We start from the raw sequence: 19,730 nt of genomic DNA, 5'->3' as shown, positions 1-19,730 counted from the left end.
GCAGCCCCACCTTGTGCGCTGGGCTGGTTTTAATTGTAATATAGCGTGTGGTTTTTAACGTGTACATATGTGTGTGTGTATATATATGTGTGTGTGTGCTGGGAGAGCACAGCCGGGCCAATCCAGCCCCTGCGCTCTTGCTGCTCATCCATGGGGCAGTTTGTGGGTGTCCCTGTGTCCCCGGGGCTGCTGGACCCCTGCCCGCTGTGGGGACACCAACCCCATTAACCGAGGGGATTATCCCCGCAGGGCGATAGGAGCCCCCAACCCTTTCTACCCCTTCCTGTGTTGTGACTCGGGGGGGCCGGGAACATCAATCTCGGCGCTCCGCGGTGTCTGTGCGGTGGGGAGTGAGGGGTCCGGGGGACTCATCGGGCACCGCCAGCAAAAGGCGGGTGCGGGCAGGTCCCAAAAATATGGAACGCTTCACGAATTTGCGTGTCATCCTTGCGCAGGGGCCATGCTAATCTTCTCTGTATCGTTCCAATTTTAGTATATGTGCTGCCGAAGCGAGCACGACTGCAACACCTGCCACGGCGGTATTTAACCTTCCCTGTAGAGGGTATTTTAATGATAGGGTGACTGTTTTTCTACACGTGACTTAACGCGTTGTGAGGTCTCCCCGGAGTTACTCATCCTCTGAACACTTTGCTTGTCTCGGCTTCGCCAAAATCTCCCAAACCTACAGGTTATATTTGCCGAGGCTGCTCCGGTGGGTTCTGGGTAGGCGTTCATGCAAATTAGATCAGCTGATGGGCGTGTCCTTCCGCCTCAACGCTGAGGGCTTCTGGCTCGGGGTGTCCGCAGCGGTGCCTGAGCAGGCGGGGCGGGGCGCAGGCGCTGGGCGGGGCACAGGCGCGCCGAGGGCAGCCCGCAGGGGCGGGGCGGGGTCCTCGGGAGGCGGCGCGGCGCGGTGAGCGCGGCCGCTCCGACCCTGGTGTCGCTCCCGACCCCGTGAGGGACCGGGAGTCCCCCCGGCACCCCCCCGTGAGGGACCGGACATCCCCCCGCCACTCCCCCGAGGGACCGGGCGTTCCCTCTCCACCTGCCGTGCGGCCGGTACCCCGGCGAGCAGACCCCTCTGCTCCCCCCGGGTAGGCCCCGCTACCCGCGCCGGGAGGGCCAGGCCGCGCCCCGGGGCCGCCGGGGCTTCTCCGGGTGCTGCTCGCACCCCCACAGCCGGGGCCGCCGCCCTTTCCCTGCGCGGGTGCCGGGGTTGGGGCGCAGGGGCACCCGGTGTCACCGGGCTGGGCCTGTGACCCGCGGGCTCGGCTGTTGTGGCTGCCAGGGAAGCGTGAGCGCCCGTTCCCGCTCCGCGGGGCCCCGGGCTCTGCCATGGACCTGGCGTACGTGTGCGAGTGGGAGAAGAAGCCGAAGAGCAACCACTGCCCATCCATCCCGCTGGTGTGCGCCTGGTCCTGCCGCAACCTCATCGCCTTCACCACCGACCTGCGCAACGAGGAGGAGAAGGGTACGGCCAGCGTGCGACGCCCCTGGGAACGCACAGCGGTCAGGCCGGGCGGCCCGTGCTCTGCCGTGACCCCAAAATCAGCTAATCAACACGGGAAACTCGTGCTCGTTCTGATCCTGCCATTCCTGAGATTTAATGGTGTTTTGTATGCTGCGGGGTGGCTCTCGCTGTGCCAAACCAGCACAAGCTCAGTGCTGGTGTCTCGTACCTCACCTGAGCTGCCAAGCGCAGTTATTACCCTTCCCAAAACGGACCCATGGTTTTATGCCTTCACTCACACCAGCTCTATGGGTTTAGAAATGCCAGCTAGTGATGAGAGACCACAATTCCCTTCTCTCTTCTTGTAGATCTCACCCATATGGTCCATATCATCGACACCGAGCACCCGTGGGACGTCTATTCTGTCAACTCTGGCCACACCGAAGTCATCACGTGTTTGGAGTGGGATCAGTCAGGTGAGCTCAGACCCCTTCGCGTTAACCTTGTGTCCCCACGTTTGTGTGCATGCGTTTCCTAAAGCCACAGTGCACGATTCATCACGGGGAAGGAGTTTGTGTGTCACTTCCCAGCCATGAAGCATCTGTCTCCATTCGAACCACGTTGGGGTAGTTCGATTTCTCAGTTGATTTTTTTTGGCTGCACCCCCTGGTTCTGATGAGGCGCTGTTGTCGCAGGCTCCAGGCTGCTCTCGGCAGATGCTGACGGACACATCAAGTGCTGGAGCATGACTGACCACTTGGCCAATAGCTGGGAGAGCACCGTGGGCAGCGTGGTGGAAGGGGACCCGGTGGTGGCCCTGTCCTGGCTGCACAACGGCGTGAAGCTGGCTCTGCACGTGGAGAAGGTTTGTCCGGGCTCGGGTCACTGCAGAGGGCTTGGGAACTCCCGGCAGTGTTCCTCTGCTCTTGACTCCTTCCGTGGCCTTTGGGGGGAATTTTTCCGGTCAAAAAGGAAAATCAGATTCCCAGTTCCAGCTGAAATTCAGCAGGGGCTGGATGCCTGGTTTCTCTTGGCGCTTTAAGCAAGTCTCCCCTAGTCTGTCTGGTTCAATTGCCTTGCCTGTAAAATGGAGATAAAAACATTTATTTGCCTACCAGTAATAATTCAGAAGAAATGCATTTGAGGTCCTGAGGTTTGACCCAGGGACTGGGGAACGGGACCCACGTGTGTGTGGAGATAAGCTGCTTGTTTAGAAACGTGGCTGGTTCTGTCAGACTCAAAATGAGCGACTCTGCCAATCCCGCAGAAGTGAGGTGGGAGTGCTGTGTCCGGGGGCTTTGCAGAGGGGCTGGGGGGCTCCTGCTGCAGCAGGTACCACTCTGGCGTGGGCAGAGTCGGGGTGGGAGCTCAGTGCCCTCGCCTGACTCTACTCAGCCCCGCAGACCGAGAGCTCTGCGGTCTAGAGCGCTCTGCGCATATTGGGTACAAACCTCTCTGTGTCCTTGACCTTCGTTCGCAGTCTGGAGCATCCAACTTCGGCGAGAAGTTCTCCAGGGTCAAGTTCTCCCCGTCGCTGACGTTGTTTGGTGGGAAGCCCATGGAGGGCTGGATCGCTGTCACCATCAGCGGGCTGGTCACCGTCTCGCTCCTCAAGCCCAACGGGCAGGTGCTGACGTCCACCGAGAGCCTGTGCCGCCTCCGCTGCCGCGTCGCCTTGGCTGATGTCGCCTTCACTGGCGGGGGGAACATCGTGGTGGCCACGTCGGACGGCAGCAGCGCCTCCCCTGTCCAGTTCTACAAAGTCTGTGTCAGTGTGGTGAATGAGAAGTGCAAAATAGACACGGAAATCCTGCCCTCGCTCTTCATGCGCTGCACCACTGACCCTGCCCGCAAAGACAAGTACCCAGCCATCACGCACCTGAAATTTCTTGCTCGGGATATGTCAGAGCAGGTGAGCGGCTGCTGTTCAAACAGCTGGGAGTTAAGGGAATAGCGAGGAAATGGCCATTTGCTCCACCTCTGGCTTCTCCATGTGGCTCTGGAGGTGTCCTTCACCTGTCCTGAAGTGCCCTTTGTGTTTCTATTTGCTGTTTCTGGAAGTGCCACTAGTTCAGCTGCCCTTAGAAGCTCTGGGGGTGTCAGGGCCGAGCCCTTGGGTTCTGGAACGGCAGCCTGAACAGCCCTGGCCTTCGTTACCTGGTTGTGCTTTGCTTTGTGTGTGTCCTGGATCTGGCACTGGTGCTTGGGGAGCTCTGGGACGTGAAGCCTTTCATCTTTAGGTCTCAGCTTCAAAGCAGCCCCTCTCCAGAACACTTAGAGCTCTTGATCTGACTTAATTTAGTAGCTTAACTCTATTTGCCAAGGGATTGATAATGCAATTGTGGAAGCGAAGTGATTCCATGAAGCCTGACCTGTCTCTAGAGGTTGTTGGAGAGCACAGGGGCTGCTCTGCCTGCAAAGTCTGTTTTTTACGTGGAGATGTGCAGGCTGTAGTCACACATGGCACAGTTCTGCCTCTGTCCTTCTAGCTGGGATGAGGGACTTCGCTGTTATGTGTTGCTTATGCAGCCGTCTGCTTTTCACTGGTGGAGCGTAAACTAATCGGGAAGAGAGGAGATGAGGGGGTGGGAAATGCTGCGGGACAGTAGTTGGTGCCCGTGGTTGCAGCGTGGGTTCTGTTTCGCAGGTGTTGCTTTGTGCTTCCAACCAAAGCAGCAGCATCGTGGAGTGCTGGTCCCTGCGGAAGGAGGGTTTGCCGGTCAACAACATCTTCCAGCAGATCTCCCCTGTGGGTGAGTTTCTGCTGTTTAAAATAGGAGCAAGGTCCCAGTGAAAGCACAAGACAGGTTCTCAAACCCATTGTGGCGTGGATGGGATTATCCAGGATCCCATGTTTATTTTTCAGGTGTTCTCAGTCACAGGCTCTATTCCATCTGCTTGCATCTCAGGCAACAAATTGCTGGTTTCCAGGAAGTGGTTTGATTGTTGCTTTCACTCAATAAAAGACATTTTCTATGTTATGCTGTGCAGCTGCTCTTCCCGCTGAGAGCCGAGCCTTTGAAAGGAAAAAGATTGTGTAGCAAAGCTGGTTTAATCAGGCTGCCCAGTCTGTGTGTTTTTCCACAAGATTTCAGATATAACCAAATCAAATCTCTGCAGTTTGTTCCTGTGAAATACGAAGGAGTGTTGTACACAAGGATTTTTTTAATCGCAACTAGCAGAGCCTTCCATCGAAAGAGATTTAGCAAAGCCAGGTGTTGTTTGTACAGTTGCTAAAATCAGAAGAAAACCTGGGGAAATATGAGGAAAATATAGTGGTCTGGTAGAATGAACAAACCATCAGTGCTTGATCTGCAGGCCCGCTTCGTTGGGGAGCGTGGGCAGAGATGGGGGATGTATTTTCTCATCTCTTTGGGGAGAGATGTCTCAGTTCTTCACTTGTTTTTTGAAGTTGGAGACAAGCAGCCCATGATACTGAAGTGGCGGATTCTTTCTGCCACCAATGACCTGGACCGCGTTTCGGCCGTGGCGCTGCCGAAGCTGCCGATCTCCCTGACCAACACCGATCTGAAGGTGGCGAACGACACGAAATTCTTCCCTGGATTGGGTAAGGAGCCACTATTGTCTTTCTCCTAAATATGTGGAGTCTACCTGAGACTTTACCTTCTTCACCTTCTGAACGGTGGCTGAAGTAAGAATTCAGAACAAACCGTATGAAATGCTGGTAGGAAAACTTTCAAAGACGTGGTCTCTTCCTGGCCATCCTGTTTTCTTTCCATGGAAAGAGGCGTATCTCTGTGAAACGCTGACACGGCCTCAAGATACAGATGTGCCTGCGAGCCCACAGCCCTTTGGGTGCTGTCTGGTTGCCACCTGGGCTTTCGGTAGCTGCGGCGTCTCCGGGCAAGGTCTGCGTTGTGCCGGGAGAAGTCGTGTGCTCAGCCGCGGTTGTCTTCTCCCCGCAGGGCTGGCTTTGGCGTTTCACGACGGCAGCGTCCACATTGTCCATCGCCTGTCCTTGCAGATGATGGCCGTGTTCTACGGCTCGTCCTCCCAGCGCCCCGTGGACGAGCAGAGCCTCAAACGGCAGCGAACGGCGGGTCCCCTGGTCCACTTCAAGGCCATGCAGCTCTCCTGGACGTCCCTGGCCTTGGCCGGCATTGACAGTCATGGGAAGGTATCGAGCTGTTAGCGAGCGCACGGGGGTTGCTCTGGTCCAGTCTCTCTTAGTGGCAATGGATCACTCGGAAAAACCCTGGGAATGTTCCTTCCAGCCGCACGATCCATGTTGAACAGGAAGGGACGTGTCCCCTCATGACAGGGGTTGTGCCTTTGGGTCAGGACTGAGGTGCGGTTGGCCCCATGTTGTGTTACAGCTTTGCGGGATGTTTTCAGTGCAGTTCTTGACGTGGATTTTGCTTTGCTTCCTCCCTTCAGCTGAGCATGCTCCGCATCTCCCCCTCCATGGGCCACGTGCTGGACATGAACATGTCCCTTCGTCACCTGCTGTTCCTGCTGGAGTATTGCATGGTGACGGGCTACGACTGGTGGGACATCCTGCTCCACGTCCAGCCCAACATGGTGCAGAACCTGGTGGAGAAGCTGCACGAGGAGTACATGCGGCAGAATGCGGCCCTGCAGCAGGTCAGCGGGAGCTCCTGCCTGTGCACGGGGGGTGTCGGTGATGGGGAGGAGGAATCGCCGGTGCTTGGGAGACCGGCGGCTCTGCCGGCCTGGCTGTGCCAGCTCCGAACGCCCCACTCCAGCGGCATGCGAGGTGTGAAGAACCTCCGTTTGCGCAGTGTTCATTTGCACTAACGTTAGCAGGTCTCTACCTGTTGGAAACTTCTGGTAAAGTCTGTTTTTGGCAGAGATTCTGGGAACAGCAGCGCTGTTTGTACACGCACAGGACAGTATTCACTCTTCCTGTCATTCATGCAGCAGAAATGGAGAGCAGAGAATAAAGCAGCTTGCTTTAATGAGCTTATTCTAATTCTGCCTTTTCTTCTGTATTTTTCCCTGGTGTCTCTCTCGATCAGGTCCTCTCCACGCGCATTGTTGCCATGAAGGCGTCTCTCTGCAAGCTTTCCTCCAGCACGATAGCGCGCGTGTGTGACTACCACGCGAAGCTGTTCCTCATCGCCATCAGCTGCACCCTCAAGTCGCTGCTGCGCCCGCATTTCCTGAACACCCCGGACAAGAGTCCTGGCGACCGGCTCACTGAGATCTGCTCCAAGATCACCGATATAGGTAAGGGATTGCTCTGGCACTGCGCTCTGAGCGTTTGTATCGGATTGCTCCCCTTTTAGGTTTGATATCAAGTATCACAATCTCATCGTGACTCTCTGGGTTTGGGGAGGAGGAGGCCACCTCCTCGGGCACCACAGGGACGGGGTGAAATTTGGATCCATCTTTTTCTTGCTTGTGTTTCAGACATCGACAAGGTGATGATTAACCTGAAGACAGAAGAGTTTGTCCTGGAGATGACCACGCTGCAGTCCCTGCAGCAGCTCATCCAGTGGGTGGGAGACTTTGTGCTGTACCTGCTGGCCAGCCTGCCCAACCAGGTGAGCGCCCGCGGCGGCACAGGGCTCCGCTAGCCAAGTCACGCACAGCCCTGGCATCCTGTCCAAACAGACGCTCGGGAGAAGAGCGTAAGAAACAGCAGGAATACAAAATGGTCCTTTCTGTGCCTATCTGGGCATCGGTGGCGGAGTGAGTGGCAGCTGCATTTGGAGATGTGGGCTCAGTGGCTGCAGGACATGTTTAAACTGTCGATGAACTGCTGTACGCCGCCCAGCTCCCCGGCACGCTCTGGCAGCCAGCGCCGCAGGCTCTGCAGTGCTGGAGAAGAGTTGTCTGGAAGCGGAGCCGTGGCTCTGGCAGGCTGTGTGAGTCCCAGTGTGTGTGTGAGTCCCAATCTCAGCAATTTTTCCCCAGCAGGGCTCACCGGTGCGGCCAGGACACAGCTTCCTGCGGGACGGCGCGTCCCTGGGCATGTTCCGGGAGCTGATGGTGGTGATCCGCATCTGGGGGCTGCTCAAGCCCAGCTGCCTGCCCGTCTACACAGCCACCTCCGACACACAGGACAGTATGTCCCTCCTCTTCAGGCTCCTGACCAAGCTCTGGCTGTGCTGTAAGCCTTTGCCAGTTTTCCTCAACAAAAGAATCCTTCCTTAACGTGGGTTGTGTGCGAAAGGCATAATTGTGGCAGTAACTCCTGGGTGGGTCTGTGGTGTTCAGAAAGGGCGAGTGCAGCTGCCAAGTTTATTGTTTTCTCTGCTGCGTTGGCAGATGGAGGAGGAAACTGCACGCGGTTCTCTCGATCTCTACATGAGACATTCAAAGGTCACGCTGGTTCTCTCTCTCTTTGCTTTGTTTTCCGTGCAGGTCGTGAGGAAAATCACATCACGGAGCCAGATGATACCCTGATAGACGAGTGTTGCCTTCTGCCCAGCCAGTTACTCATTCCCAACATTGACTGGCTGCCCATCAATGACGGCATTATCAGCAAGCTGCAGAACAAGCAGCTCGTGCGGCTGCAGTTTGGGAAAGCTCCCGGGCTTGTGGGTCACACGGTCTCTTCCCAGTTCGATGCCTTTGTCAGGTGCAGTGACCTGAGGCGAGGGGGTGTTGTGGTGGGAGGCTTTGGGGTCCCTTTGCAGCTCTGGGAGGTCACTGGGATGGAACTTCTGTGGGTTTTGGCTCGTCCACTCGCTGGCGTGACCCAAGAGCAGTTTGTCCTCTCTGCTTGAATTCATTTCTTAGCTTGCAATGGGCTGGAATGTAAAATATTGAAAAGAGACAGCAAACAGAGGGGAAAAGAGTGCTCATGTGTGGTGAGAGTGGTGTCAGCGTGGCCCGAGTCCCGCGGCACTCGATGGCGAGGTGGTCAAGGCCGCTGTTGTGCTGGCCACAGCGCTGCAGGTCCCTGCCCTGGAAACAGCTCTCAGCAAGCGATCTGCTAGAAAAGTTCCCTTTCTCCTTCCTACCCAGGGCGCCTGGACAGCCCAAAATCGATCACCTGAGGCGGCTTCACCTGGGAGCGTACCCCACAGAGGAGTGCAAGTCCTGCACCAGGTGAGTGGCGCAGGAGCCGTCCCGTCAGCGTGGGGCTGGGCAGAGGCTGCTCTTGTTGTTCAGCAGCTCTTCCAGCCGCTGGTACCGTCCCAGCGGGTGTCCCGGTGACGTTCCACCGTCGTTGTGTCTGCAGGAAGAAACGCCGCTGCTCTGATCAGGCGTTTGGTGGGTGGCAGCGCCCGTAGCGAGCGGCTGTGCTGGGGTTTGGGGCGTCCCGGTCAGGGAGAGCGAGGTGTCCTTGGAGAGCAGCAGCTCTGACTCCAGGCTGCTGCTGCTGCATCGTCGCAGCCTGGCTGGTAGATTAAAAATCTTCTTAGCTCGCCCAGTGCAAAGTAACCCCAGCTCTGTGAGAATTAACCGCGTTTCACCTAAGGGCTGAATTGTGTGTCATGGAATAAATATGATCTTGCTTTGACAGCAGAATCTGAGCAGTCGGGCTGCACAGGTGAACAGAGATCAGAACTGGCTGTAGGAGCCCTCATTAGCAATGAGAGATCCCCAGCTTGTTTTGCAGGTCTGCTCTGTAAATAGAACTACCGGTGTTCTTGGAGGAAATAATCACAGTATCTGTGGTGCCATTTTTGGGTCATCTTTCAAACTGGGTTTGTGTTTTAAGTCCCTTTGTGCTGTACTCTTCATCCACCCTCACAGAGGAGCCTGGATTTCAAAATAATGGTGCAGGGAGCAAACATACATCTAATCATGTGATCGAATTAGCTTTAATTATTGGTTTTAATAGAAGGTCTCTGTAGCAGATCATTTTTACAAGATGACTGTTTGCTGTTTTATGTATAAATAGCAGCTGGAGGCTGTTCTCTTGCAGACGGCCTTCTGTTCCCAAAGAACTTCTCTCTGTTTAAGATAATTGTTCGCATGGTTTCAGCTGGTTTTTAGTGCTCACAAACCTCACCTGCGAACAGCAAAAGCCGTTTTCCTCCTTAGATTCCCTGTTGGTCTGCACATACGCCCTGGCAGCGCTGGCTTTTCTCCCGGCCTGGCTGCCCCTCTATCCCTTCCCAGGTGCGGCTGCGTTACGATGCTGAAATCGCCCAACAAAGTCACGGCGGTGAAGCAGTGGGAGCAGCGCTGGATCAAAAACTGCCTGTGCGGGGGGCTGTGGAGGAGGATGCCCCTCAGCTACTCCTGAGCGCCATGGGAGCCACTGGCGCCGAGCCGAGAGCTGCCGGGAGTGCTGCGGACAACAGGATGGCAGCTCTTGCTGTGAGCCGGGGCTGCTGCTCCTGCCGTGAGCCGGGGCTGCTGTTCCTGCCTTGATCTTTCTGCCCTAAAACAAGGGAGCGATTCCCCTCGCAGCGAGAGCTGGAAGGGGGTGACAGGTTTGCCAGGGGGGTGACAGTCCAGATGCCCCGGTATCTCTGGGCTGGGCCCTCGTGGGGCAAAGCGCGGTGACCGGGGTGGCGGGGGGTGAACAGACACGGTCCCCAGGGAGAGGGGAGCAAATCCCCGGTACCTCGTGTTCGTCCCTCGCCCAGGCGGCTCGGGGAGCGCAGCGGGAGCTACTGCCCCCGTTTCCCTGCTCCCCGTCCTTGTGCTCAGCTCATCCCTCTGCTGGGAGATGTCGCCGTCGCTCTGTGTCTAATGCAGCAAACCCACTGAACGCTCTGCTCTTTTGTAAATAAAAGTTCACTTAGTTTTGTACTGAATGTTTGGTTTGTTTTCAGAACTTCAGCAGTCTCTCCTGTGACTCTTGGTCACGCAGTGCCTGTTTGGGACGGTTGATGCGTGAACAGAAGCGGGAACACCCTGTTAATTGTGTCTCTTATTAGGGAAGGAGCTGCCATTGTTTGCAAAATGGAAAGGGGTAATGAATTAATGTTTTCAAGCTTCTGTTGGGTTATTATGGACACAGGAGGAGAAAGCATTAAGTGATTAGGATCATTGCGGATCTCCAGCTTCAGACAAAGCCGGGCTCTGCAGCGCGTTTGAAGAAGAGCGGTCCTGGGGTACAGGTGAGGTGAAAATCGCATCGACCCTTTGTCTCGTTTGCCAGCCAGCGCATCTCTGGGCGCTCGGATTTGACAGAAACGGCAGACGATGATGCTGGTGTCGCATCTGCGGGGTGCGGTGGCCCTGAGTGTCCGATGCTGGTCGGGGCGATGGGCTGGGGGTGCGGGGATGGGAATGAGGTCTGGGGGGCCAGCGGGGTCCCTGTGCCCCCCGAGGGGCAGAGCTGGGCTCACAGGAGGGGCTGGGCTCCCCCAGCTGTGGTTGTGGGGAGGACTCTGGCCACACTGTCCCCACGGGCTCAGCCTCAGCGCCACCCCCCGCGCGTCTTGTGCCCCCTGGGTGGGGGGCTCCCCTGCCGACCCCCATGCGGCCCCAGCAGCTCTGCAGGAATCGTCATCACTTTATTGCAGCAGGTCGCGAGCAGCGTTACGGGCACATTCAGCAAAGCCTGTGGCTTGCGCCAGCGCGGGGGGCTGTGACCCCCACCCTCCCCACCCAGACCCTGTGCTTTGCAAGTCAGAGCTGTGGCCGGGGACCCTCTTCCCCCAGTCTCTTGCTGGGCCCCCCAGCTCTGGGAGCACTGGGAGCCCCACACTCATTAATGCAGCGTTCCGGGGTGTGGAGCCGCGTCCCCAGGGGCGGCTCAGCGGGCATCCCCCTCCCTGGCCGCCGCGGCCATGACGCTCTCGATCCAGGCTGTGTACGGGGCGATGCGGGTGTAGATGGCGGGTTTCTTGTAGTTGCCGCAGACGCGGGAGCCGGCTGTGACCACCCCCTCGGCCACCCCATTGCAGACCAGGGGGCCACCGGAGTCACCCTGTGGGACCAAGGATTGTCAGCAGTACCGTGGGGGCTGCCAGGGTGGCCCCGGGAGCCCTGGGCTGTGCCCGTGGCTTCATTCAGCTCTCCAGGCTCCCAAGAGCTGCTGTGCAGCAGCCAGCACAGGGCGAGGAGCCCCCGTCACCCTGGGGACACAGCCCCCTCCTGCCCCCAGCCCCAGGTGTCCACCCACACCCAGGGGGTTTCCAGCCCCAGCCCGCAGGTCCGGCCGCGGTTCCATGGCCGTGGCGGCCAGGGCCGAGCAGTACCTTGCAGCTGTCCTTCCTGCGGGAGTCAGTGCACATCATGTTGTCGGTGATGGTGTGGTCGTGGCGGGTGCGCTCGTTGCAGAGGTCGCGGCTGATCACCGGCCGCTCCACCTCATGTAGCTTGTCGGGCCGGCGCCCGCTGTGGCTGATGGTGCCCCAGCCCGCCACCACGCACACCGTGTCGGGCGCCACGTCCCTGTCCTCCCGCTGGAACGGCAGCACCCGCACGTGGGCGTTCAGCTCCGCTTTCTCCTCCAGCTGCCACAAAGTAAGAGGGGACCTGGGTCAGCGGGGACACAGCGGGGCAGGAGCAGCCCAGCCTGGGCTGGGCTCAAGGCTTTGCCTTCGCCCGCAGCCCCGGGGATGCAGCCGGGGACCTGCAGCCACGAGGACAGCGGGGAAGACAGAGGCGTCTGGATGCAACCCAAGGTAGTTGGTGGGGGCAGCAGGGGCGGTCCCAGGGGACAGGGAAAAAGGGACTGGAGAACCAAGAGGTCCCATCCTGGCCTCAAGCGTTTCCTCCCGCCGTGGTTGGTGACCCCCGGGGTCCCAGGGGCAGAGGGGTTTGCAGGAGCGGGGCTGTGCCTGGCGGGTGGCGGGGAAGGGGGTTCTGGCCGGGGTTCCGGCAGCCCCAAGCCCACCTGGAGCAGCAGGAGGTCGTCCTTGTTGTTGTGGATGTTGCTGCCAGGGTGGGGGATCTGGGCACGCACCCGGTACAGGCGTTTGTGGGGCTCTGGCTGTGTGAGCGAGTGGGCGCCCAGCAGGACCTGGAAGACTTTGCCGTCCCTGGAAGAGACGCAGCTCATGGGGCACACAGAGCTGGGGAGTCGCTGCGTCCAGCCATGGAAACAGGGTGTCAGAGACCCCCCCCCCGGGGCATCAGGAGCTCCCAGGGGTCCTGAGCCCCTGCCCAGTCCTTGGCACAGGCGGGAGCACAGCCCCGTGCTCCCACGCCGGGGTTAGGGCGATGGAGCAGGATTTGGCCTGGGGCCAGCAGCCCCCTCCAGCGCAGAGCAGCCCCCCAGGATGGAGCAGCCCCCGTGCTGACCCCCCCGGCACTCACGTCTCCTCAGTGCAGTGCGCAGCGCTCAGCACCCACTGCTCGGCGATGAGGAAGCCCCCGCAGACGTGCTGCCCGTCCAGCTGCAGTGAGGCCATGTACGGCCGCAGGTGGGGCTGCGCCTCGGAGCCCCCCAGGATCCGTCCCCGGGGCTGCCCTGGGGCAGGTGGGAGAGGGGACAGGTCAGCTGGGGTCACCGCCCTGGTCCCCTCCCGCGCTCCCTGGACCCTTCCCTGTGGTTGCAGATGGAGGCAGGAATGGGGGGCCTGCAGACCCCCGTGCTGGGGCTGTCCCTGTCCCCATCCCAGGGGATGCACTCACCGTTCACCATGGCCCCCAGCAGCAGCAGCAGAGCGGGGATGAGGACAGGAGCGGGACTCAGCCCCATGGCTGCAATGGAGCCCAGCGCTGCCTCTGCCCAGCCGGGGGGTCCGTGGGCTCTGCGGGGCGGACGCGGCTCAGCTGGGGCTGGGACTTGTTTTTATGTCCAGCTTTAGGGCAGCGGGGGGGCGGGAAGGGGCAGTGCAGGGGGAGCCGGGGGGGTTTCCGCAGTGTGGGCCGAGTGTTTTTAAATATTCGGCTTATAAAAGGGGTCAAGAGTTCCTGGTACAAACAGCGCAGGAGGGAGGAAACAGCCCATCCCAGCTGCCGGCCCTGGCACCCGCTGTGGGGGATTTCTGCGCTGTTGTTTTCAAAGCCAAAACTTGGCACATGAAGGCTCCTGGCTGCAGCCCCGCCGGACCACGGATCCCCACCCGGCTGCCCGGAGAGCGTGCCAGTGGGCGCTGGGTGCCAGTGGGCGCTGGGTGCCAGCTCAGAGGGTGCCCAAGGCTGCAGAGCAGAGCTGAGCATCCCCTGGGGGCTTGCTCTTGGGGCAAACAAGGACGAGGACAGCGGGGTTGGGGCCACCAGCACCCAGTGAGGGTCCCTGGGGGGAGCCCTGAGCTCCTGTGAGTGCTGGGTGGTGGTGGCAGTGGTGGTGGTGGCAGTGGTGGTGGTGGCAGTGGTGGTGGCAGTAGCAGGGGTGATGGTGATGGCGGTGGCGGGGATGGCAGTGGCAGCCCCTGTCCCCTCTGCCTTTCTCCCTGGTGCCACTAAGCGGAGCCACCGCCTCGGATCCCGGCCAGTCCCAGAGCGTCCCCGAGCCCCGGGAATGGCCCCGACCCCCCCCCCGCACCGGGACATCGCACCGGAACGTCGCACCGGGACATTGCACCGGGACATCGCACGGGAACATCGCACCGGGACATCGCCCTGTGCCCGCTCGGGGCTGGGGCTGGAGACGCCCCCGACCCCTTTCTCCTCCTCCTCCACCACAAGGCTTCACAGCTCGGAATTACCGCATTCCCTTTGTCCAGCTGTGCAGACACCACCACCCCATGCCATCGACCCCCCAGCCCCAGCCACCCCCCGGCCTCCAGCGCCAACAGACCCAACCGTCCTCGGGGACCCCGGCAGGGACGGCGCAGGGGCCGGGGTGCCCCAGGGCAGGGGGGTCCCTGTGCACAGTCTCTTTGGCCTCCCGCTGTCCCCACGCGTCGGGCAGCACGTGGCGGGAAGGGGTCAGGCCATGCGGGCGGTGGGAGCGCGTTGGGTGCGGGTGGCTCCGGAGGTGGCCGCGTGTGGCTCAAACTGCGGATTTTCCACAGGGAGAGCGGCTTAATCGCGGCTTCCAGGGATTCGGGATTTAGACGTTAAATACGCTTGGAGATTTTTGCCCACTTAAGGGCCGAAAATGGAACGAGGGCAACGCGTGGTGGCTGGTGCTGGTGTGCGGGGCTGCGCAGAGCCTGGACAGGACTGTGAGTGGGTGCAGGGGGGCAGCGGGCTGGGTGTGGGGTGCAGGGCACAGGGGATGGGGTACGGGGTAGGGCTGGTGGGGATGGGATCCCCTGTGAGTGTGGGGCAGCCAAGGCAGAGGGGACAGGGCAGTGGCGCCTCGTCTTCCTCCGAGAGATGCTGGGAGTCCCTGGGGAGCAAAGGGAGTTGCAGCAGCTTCCCAAACCCCAAACTTGCGGACACTCGAGGCTGCAGCTGAGGCTGGCGTGGGCTCTGTCCCCCGTGCGCTGGGGGAGCTCAGGGGGTGGGTTTGGGGAGGTCACATATCTGTATTCTGCGGGAGCCCCGGTTTGGCAGCCCGGGGTGGGGGAGCTCGGCGAGGGGGGGGCTCTGCAGGGCAGGAGGGTCCCTGGAGCGGGGGTGCGAGCCCCCACTCCCCGCAGCACATGGGGGGACGGGGCTGATCCGGGCGAGGCCGGGGAAGGAAGGAGCCCCGGCGAGGACCCCCCGCTGCCTGCTGCAGAGCCCGGAGCAGCGTTCGGGGGTGCCAAGCAGCTTTTGGGGTGCGGAGCAGCGTTCGGGGGCGGGTCCGTTCTACTCACCGCCCCCGGCCCCGCCCGGCCCTTTGTCTCGCCCCCGACCCCCCCAGACCCCCATCCCGGGCTCCGCGGGGTCTCAGCGCCCCGGGAGGGGCCGGGAGCGGCGGGGCGGGGCGGGGGGCGGCGGTGGCGGTGGCGGAGGCGGCGGCGGGGCGGAGGAAGCCGCCGCTCCCCGCGCTCCGCCGAGGCAGGAGCATCCCGGCTCCCGGGAGCCCCCGTGGCCGCCGCCCCCGCCGCCCCCGCCGCCCCCCCGGCCCCGCTCGGCCCCGGGCGGCCGCAGCAGAGGTGAGTGGAGAGGCTGGGGCTGCACAAAGAGCCGCTCCCCGCCCCCCCGGCCCGACCCCCGCCCGCGGCTGCGGCACCGCCGGGAGCGGCCGCCCCCCCCGGCCCCGGCCGCGGGCTGAGCCCCTCGCTGCCCCCCCTACACACCCCCGTTAATACCCCCGCGTTATTGCCCCCTCCGCTATTGCCCCCCGCTATTGTCCGCGCTGCTCCATCCCCGTTATCCCCCTCCCCGTTTTGCAGCTGGGGCGCGGGGCCGGTTTCGGGTGGCTGGGCCCGGGGGGTGCCGGGGACCCCCTCCCCTCGGCGGGGCTCTGCGGGCGGCCCCCTCCCTCCCCGCGCCCTCCGCAGCGGCCTCGCCTCCTGTCGCGATAGCGGCCGCCTGTCGCGACAGCCGAGCCTCCGCCCCACCTGTTGTCACAGCCCCCGGACCCCCCCGGGGTGCTGGGGGTCCCCTGAGGGGGAGCGCGGACAGTCCCTGCCCCGCCATGGTGCCCTTGGGGGTCCCGGCGGGGAAGCCCCTCCCGGTACGGAGGCTGCAGGGGGGAACCCGGGGGTGACCCTGCCGCCCCATGGCAGGACCCCGGCCCCAGGACCATGATCCCCCCCAAGGAGAAGAACCGGGCCCCTAAGGACAGCATGACGCTCCTGCCCTGCTTCTACTTCGTGGAGGTGGGTGTGGGGCGGGTGGGGGGCTTGTTGTGGTCGGTGGGGGTCGAGTGCATCCGTCACGCAGCGGAGCTGGGGGCTCCTTCCTCGGGTGCTGCTCCTGCCCTGGTAGGGAGGGGACGGGGTTTTGCCCCCCGGCAGGGCTGCCGATGCCGGTGCCCCTCGAAGCGGGCGGCGCGGGGGTCCCAACGCTTTCGCCCCCCCCAGCTGCCCATCGTGGCCTCCTCCATCGTGACCCTCTACTTCCTGGAGCTGACCGACCTCTTCAAGCCGGCCAAGGTGGGCTTCCAGTGCCACGACCGGGCGCTCTCCATGCCCTACGTGGAGACCAACGAGGAGCTCATCCCGCTGCTCATGCTGCTCAGCTTGGCCTTCGCCGCGCCGGCCGCCTCGGTGCGTTCGGGGGCTTGTCCCTCTCGGGGGGGGAGGATGGAGCCTGCCCAGCACAGAGACGGGCTGGGGGTCCCAGGGTGCGGTTGCGGGGAGCCTGGTGGTGCCCCAAACACCCCGGTCCCCATGGAGCGGCACCCGCTGAGCTGCTGGTTGTCCCCAGATCATGGTCGGGGAGGGCATCGTGTACTGCCTGCAGTCCCGGCTGAAGGGACGCGCCGGTGCCGAGGGCAGCATTAACGCCGGCGGCTGCAACTTCAACTCCTTCCTGCGCCGCACCGTAAGGTTTGTGGGTACGTTGTGCCGCCGCCAGGTCCTGCCCGTTGCGGGGGCTGCACGAGGGGCCGGGGCTGGAGGGGGTGCGGGGGCACTCGGGTGCGACAGCAGCAATGCACAGCCCCCCCCAGACACCGCAGCGGACCCTCCCCAGCGCCTGCGGGTGCCCCAGGGCTGGGTGGGCCCTGGGTGCCCTGCATGGGACGGGGGGGGTGACCTGCTGTCCTGCTCCTGCCATCCCCAGGTGTCCACGTGTTTGGGCTCTGTGCCACCGCCCTGGTGACAGACGTCATCCAACTGGCCACCGGCTACCACGCGCCCTTCTTCCTGACCGTCTGCAAGCCCAACTACACGCTGCTGGGCACGCCTTGCGACGCCAACCCCTACATCACCCAGGACATCTGCTCGGGCGCAGACAAGCACGCCATCCTCTCTGCCAGGTAGTGCCGGGGGGACCCGCGCCGCGATGCCGACCCTCCCGCCTGTCCCAACCGTGCTCTCCCGTCTCCCCGCAGGAAGACTTTCCCGTCCCAGCATGCGACGCTCTCGGCTTTTGCTGCCGTCTACGTGTCGGTGAGTTCCCGGCACTGCCCGGTGCTCATCCTGCGTGTGCCGGCTTGGGGCAGAAGCATCCCTGTCCGTCAGCACGCGCCCTCCGGTGCACGGCCAAGCACTGCCTGACACACGTGCCCATGCTGCATGTGTGCACAAGCATGTGCACACGCGTGTGCGCTTTGACACTTGTGGTTCCATGTGCACCCAAGCACTCTCTGCATGGCCGGGGGTGGGGGGGCTGCGGTGCCGTGATGGCAGCTGTTGCTGGTGCCGCGACCGACAGCCCGTTCCTGCCTCCCCGCCACCAGATGTATTTCAATTCCATCATCTCGGACAGCACCAAACTCCTCAAGCCCATCCTGGTCTTTGCCTTTGCCATCGCCGCCGGCATCTGCGGCCTTACGCAGATCACCCAGTACCGCAGCCACCCCACGGACGTCTACGTGGGGTTCCTCATCGGTGCCGGCATCGCCGCCTACCTGGTGGGTCCTGGTCCGTGGGGTTGGGAGGGAGGGACGCTCAGCACGGGCTGCGGTGCCCGGCGCGGTGCTGACCCCGCTCCCCCTGCCACAGGCTTACCATGCCGTCGGCAACTTCTGCGCCCCGGCAGAGAGGGTCCCGGCACCGGCCCCCGCCAAGGACGCGCTGCGGGCGCTGACACAGCGCGGCCACGACTCCGTCTACCACCAAAACAAGTCGGTGAGCACCGACGAGCTGAACCCGCAGACACGGCTGGAGGAGGCGGCGCGGCCGGTGCCGCGGGAGAAGAACTCGCTGGGCAGCCTGAAGCGGGCCAGCGTGGACGTGGACCTGCTGGCCCCCCGCAGCCCCATGGGCAAGGAGAACATGGTGACCTTCAGCAACACCCTGCCCCGCGTCAACACCCCCTCCATGGACGACCCCGCGCGGCGCCACATGACCATCCACGTCCCCGTGGACGCCTCCCGCTCCAAGCAGCTCATCACCGAGTGGAAGCAGAAGTCGCTGGAGGGCCGGAGCATGACGCTGGCGGAGGAGGCGGCGCAGGGCCGGGGCGCCGGGGACACCGGTGACGACGTCCCCCCATCGCTCTACCCCACGGTGCAGGCGCGCGCGGCCGAGCGGGCGGCCATGGGGCCCCGCGTCCTCATCCAGCCGCGGGCGGGCGCCTCGCAGCTGGTGCACATCCCCGAGGAGAGCCAGGCGGGCGCCGGCACCGCGGCCGGCAGCGGGGCGGCCGTGCGGGCCAAGTGGGTGATGGTGGCCGAGAAGGGGGGGGCCCAGCGGGTGGCCAACCCCCCGCGCCTGATGCAGGTCATCGCCATGTCCAAGCAGCAGAGCATCGTCTCCGTCACCCCCAAGCACTCGGAGACCTCGTCGTCCTCCACCAGCTCCGACTCCTCCCAGTACCGCTCGCCCTCGGAGCGGGACAGCTCCAGCATCATCACCATCGACGCCCACGCCCCCCACCACCCCGTCGTGCACCTCTCCGCCGGGAACGGGCCCTGGGAGTGGAAGTCGGGGCCGAAGGGGCCGGAGGGACCGGACGCCTACGAGCTGGGCGAGGCGGGGAAGGATTTCCGCGGCTTCCGCCCGGCCAAGAGCGCCGGCATCTCCCCCGGCTCCTCCATCAGCGACATGGAGCAGGACGAGCCGCGCTACGGCAGCCTGGCCGCCATCCCGGGGGAGCGGGGGGACGCGCCGCCCGAGGGGCTGCTGGGCACGGCCAGCCGCGAGTCCACGCTGCGCAGGAAGCCGGCCGAGCGGGACGGGCCGGCGGACAGCGAGGTGGACCACTACTACAAGAAAATGCAAGCCGGCCGGAGGTTTAAGGACTGAGCCCCCGCGTCCCTGCCCCAGCTCGGGGGGCCGAAGAGGGGTCCGTGATGCTGGGGTCCCTCTCTGTTGGGAGGGTATCAGGACCAGGCTGGCTTTGGCATTGGGGCGACCGAGTGGCACGAGGATGCGGCACAGGACGGTCACACCGGCCCCTGAGCCGGCGGGACCCCCCAGCGCAGGACCCGGCTCCTGCCCGGGCAGCTGGGGGGTTTGGGGGGTCTCTGCTCCACAGCCCGCGGGGCTGGGCAGCTCCAAGCATTTTGACTTTCTTTTTCTCTCTAACACAGGTGCTGATGTTTCTGAGGGGTTGATTTATTCCAGCTCTGGAAGCGTACGTCTGTTCGGGGGGGAGCAAATGGTGCTGAAGGGCTTGTGGGGGGCCTGGATTGAGGGGTCTTGGGGGGAGCTGCCATGGGGCAATGGGCCCCGGCTCACACGGGGGGTGTGTGGGTGCTGGGGGTGCTGTGCGGGGGGTCGTTGCAGCCCCCCATCCAGCACCACTGGTCTGTGCTGGGGGGGACAGTGCTGGGAGGGAGGGGGCTGCCGAGGGCCCAGGCTCTGGGCACACGGAGGCTGTAAATAAAATACTGCACGGGCTGAAACAGAGGGTGGGCGCTGGGGTGGGGGCACAGGTTCAGGGCTGGCACGGGGGGGGCGCCAGGGCCAAGCTCTGTCCCCAGGAGCAGCAGCCCTGGGCTGGGGAATGAGGTTTGGGGGGGACAAGGGGGGTTTCCAGGCTCTGAATGTGTCTGTCG

General features: G+C 62.7%; 3 protein-coding genes and 1 non-coding gene across 7 annotated transcripts; 2 read left to right on the top strand and 2 right to left on the bottom strand.

The window, feature by feature from the left end:
- Window positions 1–410: 410 nt before the first annotated feature.
- Window positions 411–517, bottom strand: LOC135999299 (U6 spliceosomal RNA). The gene has a single exon (XR_010607689.1). It is a non-coding gene; the product is annotated as a U6 spliceosomal RNA (small nuclear RNA).
- A 606-nt stretch (window positions 518–1,123) lies between these two features.
- Window positions 1,124–10,150, top strand: MED16 (mediator complex subunit 16). 2 transcript variants are annotated; one of them, XM_065652264.1, is made up of 14 exons: window positions 1,124–1,471; window positions 1,819–1,926; window positions 2,146–2,315; window positions 2,931–3,362; window positions 4,098–4,203; window positions 4,863–5,018; window positions 5,377–5,588; window positions 5,849–6,055; window positions 6,451–6,661; window positions 6,845–6,978; window positions 7,355–7,547; window positions 7,802–8,018; window positions 8,408–8,491; window positions 9,512–10,150. In XM_065652264.1, the coding sequence occupies exons 1-14, from the start codon at window positions 1,336–1,338 to the stop codon at window positions 9,636–9,638; spliced, it is 2,493 nt and encodes an 830-aa protein (XP_065508336.1). In that variant the 5' UTR covers window positions 1,124–1,335; the 3' UTR covers window positions 9,639–10,150. The 2 variants fall into 2 exon arrangements, with proteins under 2 accessions (XP_065508336.1, XP_065508335.1); XM_065652263.1 differs by having other exon boundaries at window positions 7,352–7,547.
- A 689-nt stretch (window positions 10,151–10,839) lies between these two features.
- CFD (complement factor D) lies at window positions 10,840–13,072 on the bottom strand. Its single transcript, XM_065652290.1, has 5 exons — window positions 12,929–13,072; window positions 12,611–12,764; window positions 12,189–12,333; window positions 11,548–11,805; window positions 10,840–11,276 (listed from the first exon to the last, which is right to left on the bottom strand). Exons 1-5 carry the CDS (start codon window positions 12,993–12,995, stop codon window positions 11,103–11,105), a joined length of 798 nt encoding a protein of 265 aa, XP_065508362.1. The 5' UTR covers window positions 12,996–13,072; the 3' UTR covers window positions 10,840–11,102.
- Window positions 13,073–13,243: 171 nt separating this feature from the next.
- PLPPR3 (phospholipid phosphatase related 3) lies at window positions 13,244–19,297 on the top strand. Of its 3 annotated transcripts, XM_065652265.1 has the most exons (9): window positions 13,244–13,557; window positions 14,257–14,409; window positions 15,847–15,939; window positions 16,144–16,329; window positions 16,490–16,619; window positions 16,847–17,042; window positions 17,118–17,175; window positions 17,466–17,639; window positions 17,731–19,297. In XM_065652265.1, the coding sequence occupies exons 3-9, from the start codon at window positions 15,865–15,867 to the stop codon at window positions 18,973–18,975; spliced, it is 2,064 nt and encodes a 687-aa protein (XP_065508337.1). In that variant the 5' UTR covers window positions 13,244–13,557; window positions 14,257–14,409; window positions 15,847–15,864; the 3' UTR covers window positions 18,976–19,297. The 3 variants fall into 3 exon arrangements, with proteins under 3 accessions (XP_065508337.1, XP_065508338.1, XP_065508340.1); XM_065652266.1 differs by lacking the exon at window positions 13,244–13,557 and having other exon boundaries at window positions 13,974–14,409; XM_065652268.1 differs by lacking the exons at window positions 13,244–13,557; window positions 14,257–14,409 and adding an exon at window positions 15,231–15,270.
- Window positions 19,298–19,730: the final 433 nt, after the last annotated feature.

The sequence above is a fragment of the Caloenas nicobarica genome, chromosome 27, assembly GCF_036013445.1.
Source record: "Caloenas nicobarica isolate bCalNic1 chromosome 27, bCalNic1.hap1, whole genome shotgun sequence".
Taxonomy (NCBI): Eukaryota; Metazoa; Chordata; class Aves; order Columbiformes; family Columbidae; genus Caloenas; species Caloenas nicobarica.
Note: the sequence above shows the minus strand (reverse complement) of the source record. Positions and strands in the feature narration are given on the sequence as shown.

Excerpts from the sequence above, each read along its gene's own strand:
- MED16 (XM_065652263.1), top strand. The coding sequence starts at position 1,336 with ATGGACCTGGCGTACGTGTGCGAGTGGGAGAAGAAGCCGAAGAGCAAC. Across the intron at positions 1,927-2,145 it reads TTTGGAGTGGGATCAGTCAG|GCTCCAGGCTGCTCTCGGCA; the intron begins GTGAGCTCAGAC and ends CTGTTGTCGCAG. Across the intron at positions 2,316-2,930 it reads TGGCTCTGCACGTGGAGAAG|TCTGGAGCATCCAACTTCGG; the intron begins GTTTGTCCGGGC and ends CTTCGTTCGCAG.
- CFD (XM_065652290.1), bottom strand. The coding sequence starts at position 12,995 with ATGGGGCTGAGTCCCGCTCCTGTCCTCATCCCCGCTCTGCTGCTGCTG. Across the intron at positions 11,806-12,188 it reads ACGACCTCCTGCTGCTCCAG|CTGGAGGAGAAAGCGGAGCT; the intron begins GTGGGCTTGGGG and ends ACTTTGTGGCAG. Across the intron at positions 11,277-11,547 it reads GCAGGAAGGACAGCTGCAAG|GGTGACTCCGGTGGCCCCCT; the intron begins GTACTGCTCGGC and ends TTGGTCCCACAG.
- PLPPR3 (XM_065652265.1), top strand. The coding sequence starts at position 15,865 with ATGATCCCCCCCAAGGAGAAGAACCGGGCCCCTAAGGACAGCATGACG. Across the intron at positions 17,043-17,117 it reads CACGCCATCCTCTCTGCCAG|GAAGACTTTCCCGTCCCAGC; the intron begins GTAGTGCCGGGG and ends GTCTCCCCGCAG. Across the intron at positions 17,640-17,730 it reads CCGGCATCGCCGCCTACCTG|GCTTACCATGCCGTCGGCAA; the intron begins GTGGGTCCTGGT and ends CCCCTGCCACAG.